Below are 8324 nucleotides of genomic sequence, written 5' to 3'. Positions count from 1 at the left end.
TGCTGACTGATATTTGCTGTGTAACAGATATAATAATTCTTTGGCTGCATCATATTTAAGTATCACCTTCCATAGCATTTTGCACAGGTTTGTTACTCTCTCTCTCTCACACACATTAGATACTTCCATTGTCCCCATCACTGCAAAATCAGTATCTGATTATCTCACAAATGTTAATGAATTTATCCTATCACTATCCCTGTGAGGCAGAGAAGTATTATCTCCAATTACAGAGGGGGAACTGTGGCAAAGTGCAATTAAATGGATCCAAAGTGACACAGTGGCAGAGTCTTTGGCAGTCAGGAACTCCTGAGTCCAGTGCCTTAACCACAAAACTACTTACAGACAAAAACTGGTTTGACTTCATGGAGCAGGCATAATAGCATTTAAACAACAGATTCCACAGTGTAGGATCGTTCTAAAGGGATGTAACTTATGAACTCTGCAGCTATGGAATCCCAAAGCAAATAATTTGGGCAAGTAGTGAATAGACAAGATAGTAATCAAAGATTCATGAAGAGGAGAGAAAGGACCTACAGTACTAGGTCATGACACATCTAGTACATCTCAGGGGTTAATGCAGAATTGTCAGACAATTCAACAAAGGCACAGCATATTCTCCAGTGCCTTGTCCAGTCAAGTTTTAAATTATTCAAGCACTGACGCTTTCACTTCTTCAACTGGGAGACTATTCCATAAATCTTACACTAAGAACAGTCTAAATGTCCCTTCTGCTCTTTTTTCAGTTCTCTCATTATATCACCCTAGACAATTCCCTTGATCCCAGACATTTCCTGCCCCCCCCTCCCCCCCCGCAAAAAAAAAAAACCAAAAGAAACATCATTCTCTTTTTTCAAACACCGAGCCATTTTATCCCCCCCTCCCCCCCCCCAAAAAAAAAACAAAAACAAAAAACAAAAACCTCCAAAACCCTGAAAGAAACATTATTCTCTTTTCAAACAACAAGGCTAAAACAGTGAAATTTTAAATAATGATCAAGGAATTTTTTTTATTCATTTAAGTTTCAATATCATTACAGAAAATGTTATGGTACAGAGTTGTTTAACATTAGTTTTATTTCTTTGCTCATTTGATTTCCACACGAATGCTGGTAACATTAATATCTGTACAAGATCAGTCTTTGATTTTTTTTTTAAGTTTTTAGTTCTGTACATTTTTAAATGTATTGGTTAAAAAGGCTGTCAGCACTTAAGGAAGCAATATTTTTTGTTTGTTCAAATAAAAGGTATCCAGTTACTGCCCAAGAGTACTGAGCCGGGTGGCTGCTGGGACAAGAGATATCCCTGAACGCGCAGCGAGTGGGGAAACCTCGGGGCTTGATCGGGTTCCCAGTGCAGCCACTCTGCTTTTGGCACTGTGCACATCAACACGAGATACAAGATAAAGAACAAGCAGAAGCTCTTTGTGAAGCAGTTATGAAGCATACTAATAAGGGAAATCCAAGTGTTGTCTACGCTAGTATAAATAAGCAGACAGCCTTGTTTTAAGAGCATAAGTAGTTGTATTTTAAAGATGAGAAAAAACACAAGTTCTGCAGGCACCTACTGCTGTCTACTAAAAGCTACTGCTATCAGAACTAGCATTGAACACACAAAGCAATTGCAAGAAAGGAAAAAGTTGCTTTGATATAATCAGAATAAATTTCTTTGTTAAGATTTGTTTTTTTAAAGTTTTTTTAAAAGGTATTTATTTAAATTCCATTTGAAATATAGTTCAAGATGTTGACTATACTGATCAACTTTTATCCAAATCAGAAAAACTAGCTGTGCCGTTGCATATTACAGGATACAGTCAATGATATGTGGACATGCATCAAAGCTTCACTCTTGCTGGTGACATCATAGCCTTCCGATGACCATGACGTCCACCACCTCGCCCTTGTGAAGCTCCACATACTGCTCTGTCTTTGGAGGTAGCATCAACAGTCCATTGGCACTACGCATACTCATCAGACGACTGCTCATCTGATTCCCTAGAGGGGAATGAGAGAAAGATTGATGTTGACAGTACTAATACCATAATACATGAAGATGGAAACAAGGGCTATTCTTAGAAAGAGAATCATGGAGCTAATTTATTCATGGAGGGTGGGATCTGGATACTCAATGGACTCCTGGTAAATACCTACAGACAGAATACCCAGGAAAGAGAATTTGTTAGCCTCCTTTTTTTCTGGTTCTCCAAACTTCCATTCACTCACCTGTCCTCCTTCCTATCCAAACTCCCACATTTCTCTCCTCTTACATCCCCACCTTTCCCTCTGTGTTCTCAAATTGTCCCATTTTCAGTTGCCTTCCCACGAGTTTCCACTGACACCATAGTTCTCTTATACTTTGTGTGTCTAATCCATTTAATACAATAACTAAAAACCTAGCACATCTACACAATTCATTAGCACATCTTCTCAAAAGAACTCTGAACTCCCACCCCCATTTGTCACCCTCACATGTCACATGTCTTGAAAGTGAACAATTTCGGCTCTAATGGAACAACAATGAAGCAAAATAGAGAGTCAAATGTCCCCACAGAGAATATTCCGGCCTTGGTTTCCTGGTGTTTAAACCTGGGAACTGACAGTGAGAGTGTTCCAGCTGGTATCAACTGTCTGCCTAGAACATGAGAAAAGAGGTGGTGCATAAAATAAACAGGAGCTAAACCAGGTAGAGCTTGACAGATAAAAATCAACATCTTGAACTGCACCTGGAAAAGTGCCTGTTCAGTCTTTGGAATCAATGGTGTAAAGCTCCATGTGCGAAATCTACTTAAATAAGCAATCGATACTAACAAGTCTTGAAATATCTTCAAGGAAAGCAGCATGTAGGATGCAGTGTGTTAAATCAATCTGGAGGAGCAAAAACATGGGTAACTGCAGCATGGTCTACATCTATGTGAAAGATAGGCAAGATGAACATACTAGCCATATGCAGATAGAAAAACTACTTAAGTGGTGCTTCTACCTAGAAATCTAGGAGCAGCTGAGGATTGAACAGTACCCTCAGCTTGCAAACCTTGTTAAAAAAGTGGCCATATCTTCTTGATTGAGAGAATAGATACCACCCTCAACCATGTCTTCTGGATGTTTCTCCCATTCAGCTAGCAACGTATTTGTTTATCAGAATGAAATTCAATCATCCATCTCTCATCCATGCTCCAATTTGTATTTAGTAAATGCATGAGTGTGGAATTGAGCGCATGAGCAAGTGTGCATGTCTGTGAGTGAGCATAAAAAAGTGTGAGTGAATGTTTATGCAAAAGAACATGTGTACATAAGCAGGCTGTGTATATGCAAATGAATGTGTGTCAGTGAGCATGAAGGGAAGCAATTGTGTGAAAAAAATTGGAATTAGCTAGCAAGTCTATGTTCTACAGCATAAATGAATTTTCGTGTGTGTGTGTGTGTGTGTGTGTGTGTGTGTGTGTGTGTGTGTGTGTGTGTGTGTGTGTGTGTGTGTGTGTGTGTGTGTGTGTGTGTGTGTGTAAATATGCGTTTCTGTTTGATTGTTTGTATGGTGGGTGTCAGGCTTACATAAGTGACTAACCTGTACTTTGTGCCCAAGGCAGTGGTTCTTGGTGATGCCAAGTCAGTATGCACCGATGGTATTCTGGGCGAGGATCCAATTTTACATCACATGATAACTGCAGGAGATGCAAAGAAAGGAAGAAGAGAGAGGCTGTCATTCACAATTCATTAGACAAGATACCCAAACCATCAGCCCATTTTGTTTCTCCCTGTTTCCTTACAACTTGTGTTTGGTGTTGATGCCAGAGGGCAATCTAGGGCAAGATGAAAAGCTCTTAGGTGATGGTGGTGATATTAGGAAAAATTTGTTGCCAATTAGGAATTACAGGGCTTTGATTGTGGCATTGTAACATCAAAGAGTGTTTAAGGGTTTGCTTGTGTAAAGTGGACTTTATTAAAGCTATTTCTGCACTTGGGGGGGTTTCAAAAGAAAAACTCTGAAATCTATTCATGTTTCCCGGCTTATGCTGCATATTGCCAAGACTCTGATGCACATTCAAACTACTTCAACACAATGGAAAGGACACACTGAAGGGTTTGGAGTGAAAGAGGAGACTTAGTGATCAACTCCCATTTGAATTCAAAAAGAGCACCTCTGAAATTCTGGCCACAGTTATTTCAAGTTGGGACCCAAAAAATGAAGCAGCCATAATCAGAGGCCATTTCTGAATATTTTGGCAGTAGGAGAGGGGGAAATTGGGACCACTGAAGGAGTGCAGGGATAGGGACATATTGAGACCATGGTTAGTAAGAGAAGAAGAATGACTGTAAAAGAGAACATGGAAGGATGAAAACCCAGAAAAAGACAAAAAGAGGAGACCGAAAAAAAGAGAAGGAAAATAATGGAGGAAGGGAGGGAGAATATGAAGCTTTAAGGAGAGACAGAGTCATAAACTATGATGGGGAAGGGAGAGAAGGAGCCTCAGTCACTAGCCACCTATCTTGGGCAGCCACTGGCTGCTGGGTGGAAAGGAGGGAGGTGTAGCTGGGAGCTAAACAAAAGTGGCTGAAGGCTGGAGCCTCTGGCTAAAACCCAGGCCAGGTATTAGGCAGATCCTTGAAGCCCCGTGCTCCTTGCACTCAGATTCAGAAGTCCCGTTTTTATGCTCCTGGAGCATAAACTCAGCTCTTGGAGCACCAAGAATAGACTCTTAATTGACTTCTGGGTGTGAGGTGCCAGTGCATAAGTGAGAGTAATGGTGAAACTGTATTTCTTTTGCTGATTTTTTCAAAGCAATAAAAGAAAAGTAACATTGCAATCACAAGCCTTCAATTCTATCCTACAATACATTTACAATATCCACTTGGTTTCTCATCAGATTCTGGAAAGGGTTTCTATAATTCATGGGACTGTAATTGCTTAGCATGGGTGTCTTGTAGGCCACTTGGATAAACCACTTGAGGAATGAAGAGAATTGACCCAATAGTTAATAATTCCCAGCTTCATGGAAATAGACTATAATATCAAGTATCACATCATATTGGTGTGTTTGGTGAGTTCACCATTTTAAACAACTAAGATTTCTAGTTTACATTGCACCAAATGTCAGACATACTATAGTTCCTGTGTAATTATTCATATTCTATTTCATTTTATTACATGATTACTCCAACATGAATCACTCCTCCATTTCAAACACCCAACTGCTTTAATGGGACTTGAGCTCCTGTGTCCAATCAACAGCCTCCATCTGAGCATAGGGTGTCACTACCATTATATAATAATTATGGTAAAAAAATGACTTTGTAGAAATAATGCCTTTTAGCTACCCATCTGTTTCCTGTACATCAGAGAGTCAGATCTGCTGACTGTAATGACACCAACAAGTTATTGCTCCTCTCCATAGCCAATTCAGCTATGGAAGGGTTAGCTGGATTTTATTCTGCCTGAGTCATCAGCAATAGAATTATCGGCTCATCTCTGACTGTAGAATGTTTACTGGTGAAGGCTGGGTAAACTCACATTCACACATCTAGTACATTTCACCCTAAGTATCTAAAAGCCATACACCAATATGCAAATTGAACAGAAGATTCAGGTTCATCCACCTCTGGGGTGGAACACAACAGACTTTTTAACTGAAGAGCAACATTATATAACTGTTTATGAGTAGCAGTGTAGAGTAATTTATGCAATTGAAATTGTAGGGAGAATTAAGATTGGCAGGAAGTAATTATCTCAGCCAGAGTTTGTCTAAAACCCCAGAGCTAATATACTCTACTACTGTACTGTCAAAAATTCGATGGGCAAGTCAAGTGGTCAGGACCTCAGGTTTACATCTCATTTGAAAGATGGTGCTTCAAACAGTGCAGCTTCACCAATGTCACTTTATAGTACTGGTTGGGTATTGATTCTGATGAAAGAGTGGTATCTCTGTAACCATGATCAGCATTTCCTACAGCCCAATCCTTGGAAGTTCTGATAGGATCACTGGACAGAATGGCAAAGCTGATTAAGAGACAGAAAGAATAGAGCTTGCTGCTGAAATTTCAAGTAGTGTTTGCAGCACTGACAGTTTACAAATCCATAGATTTTTCTAAACTGAGCAGATTTGAAACAGACATCAAGAACAGAGAAACATGGACAAAACAGTGATTTTATAGACACTATCTCAAAACCTTCCTATTTTCACTCCACATTCTGATGTGAACTGAGAGAATTCTGATAGGTTAAATAAGTTGGGCTGACCATATGTTTCCTGCATCTCTAGGTAAACTTTCTACACACACTTAACAGCTGAGAAGAGCTTAATAGAAAAACAGGGTTACTTACTAGTAACTGTTGTTCTTCGAGATGTGTTGCTCATATCCATTCCAATATAGGTGAGTGCATGCCACCATGCACGGGTCCCCGGAACTTTTTTTCCCTTAGCAGACCCCATAGGGTCGGCTCCGGTGCTCCATGGAGTACCGCGCGCATGCTGCAGTATATGAGGCACCGCCGACCCTACGGCCCTTCAGTCCCTTCTTTCTGCCAACTCCGACAGCGGCGACGGAGGGTGGGTGTGGACTGGATATGAGCAACACATCTCGAAGAACAACAGTTACTGGTAAGTAACCCTGTTTTCTACTTTGAGTGATTGCTCATATCCATTCCAATATAGGTGATTAAAAAGCAATACCTTGGAGGTGGGTAGGAGTTACTGGTGAGCTGCTCTCAGCACAGCTCTGCCGAATCCCGTGTCCTCTCTCGCCTGCTGCACGATTGCGTAGTGGGACGTGAAGGTGTGCACCAATGACCAGGTGGCAGCTTTGCAGATGTCCTGCAGGGGCACCCTCTCCAGGAAGGCCGCAGACGAGGCCTGAGCTCTGGTTGAGTGCACCGTGATGACCTCTGGAAGTGGCACATTCGCCTGCTCATAGCAGCACTTGATGCAGGAGGTGATCCAAGCGAAGATGTGCTGGGTGGAGACAGGTGATCCTTTCATCCGGTCCGCCAGTGCGATGAAGAGCTGTGTCGACTTCCGGAATGACTTTATCCTGTCTATGTAGTAGGCCAGGGCTCGTCTCACGTCCAGCGAGTGCCATCTCCTCTCCTCCTCCAACCTGTGTGTTTTGGGAAAAAACATGGGGAGGAAGATATCTTGGTTATAATGGGACTGGGAGACCACCTTGGGCAGGAAGGCTGGGTGGGGTCTCAACCGCACCTTATCCTTATAAAACACGGTGTAGGGGGACTCTGAGGTCAAAGCTCTAATCTCGGAAACCCTCCTAGCCGAGGTAATGGCCACCAGGAAGGCTACCTTCCAAGAGAGGACAAGCAGAGGGCATGTAGCCATGGGCTCAAAGGGGGGCCCCGTGAGTCTGGAGAGGACCAGGTTAAGATCCCAGGGAGGCACCGGGTCACGGACCTGCAGGTAAAGCCTCTCCACCCTATTGAGGAACCTGACTGACATGGGGTGGGAGAACAAGGATTTCCCCTCTAGCGGCTGATGGAAAGCCGAGATAGCCGCCAGGTGGACCTTCAGAGAGGCTAGCGAGAAATCCTGTAGTTTCAGCTGGAGCAGGTACTCCAGAATCTCCTGGATGGGTGAGAGGCTTGGCAGGATGCCCCGGGACTCCGCCTAGCAGGTAAACCTCCTCCACTTGGCCCGATACACGACCTGTGTTGAAGGTTTTCTGTTGCCCAGCAGAATTTGTTGGACCTGTGCCGAGCAGGCTCTCTCCCCCTCCTCAGCCACAGAGCCTCCAGGCTGTGAGGTGCAGGGAGTCCAGGTCTGGGTGGAGCAGGCGGTCCTGATCCTGGGAAAGCAGGTCGTGTCACCTCGGGAGCTCCACAGGCGGGGCGATGGACAGGTCCATCAGCAAACTGTACCAGTGCTGTCTTGGCCAGGCTGGGGCCATTAGTATCATGTCTGCCCTGTCCCTCTTGATTTTCAAGAAGACCCTGGGCACGAGCGGAATGGGGAGGAATGCATACATGAGGGTCCCCTTCCACTTGATGAGGAACGTGTTGGATATCAAGCCTGGCTCGCGACCCCAGAGTGAGCAAAACCTCAGGCACTTCTTGTTCCAGGACGACGCGAACAAGTCCAGTTGGGGAACACCCCACTTACGGAAGATGAAAGTCACCACCTCCAGGTGCAACGACCAGTTGTGGTGGGGTAGAAATGACCTGCTGACCAGGAGGTGAGAGGCAGACAAATGAAAGTCGTGTCTCACTGCGAACTCCCACAGTCAAATGGCCTCTTGGCAGAGGGCCGAGGAGCACACCCCTCCTGCCTGTTGATATAGAACATTGCTGCAGTACTGTCCGTCAGCACCTGCACCATTCTGCCCTCCA

General features: G+C 43.5%; 1 protein-coding gene across 22 annotated transcripts in view; it reads right to left on the bottom strand.

The window, feature by feature from the left end:
- Positions 1–980: 980 nt before the first annotated feature.
- GPHN (gephyrin) overlaps positions 981–8324 on the bottom strand; it is a 604586-nt gene continuing 597242 nt past the window's right edge. For all 22 annotated transcript variants that reach the window (XM_067557745.1, XM_067557750.1, XM_067557759.1 and 19 more), the window contains 2 exons: positions 3561–3657; positions 981–1993 (listed from right to left, as the gene is read on the bottom strand). In XM_067557745.1, coding sequence (XP_067413846.1) covers positions 1860–1993; positions 3561–3657 — 231 coding nt within the window. In that variant the 3' untranslated portion in view covers positions 981–1859. The remainder of the gene's footprint in view (positions 1994–3560; positions 3658–8324) is intronic.

The sequence above is a fragment of the Emydura macquarii genome, unplaced genomic scaffold (assembly GCF_026122565.2).
Source record: "Emydura macquarii macquarii isolate MOO-44397 ecotype Brisbane River unplaced genomic scaffold, CSIRO-AGI_Emac_v2 contig_1876, whole genome shotgun sequence".
Taxonomy (NCBI): domain Eukaryota; kingdom Metazoa; phylum Chordata; order Testudines; family Chelidae; genus Emydura; species Emydura macquarii.
Note: the sequence above shows the minus strand (reverse complement) of the source record. Positions and strands in the feature narration are given on the sequence as shown.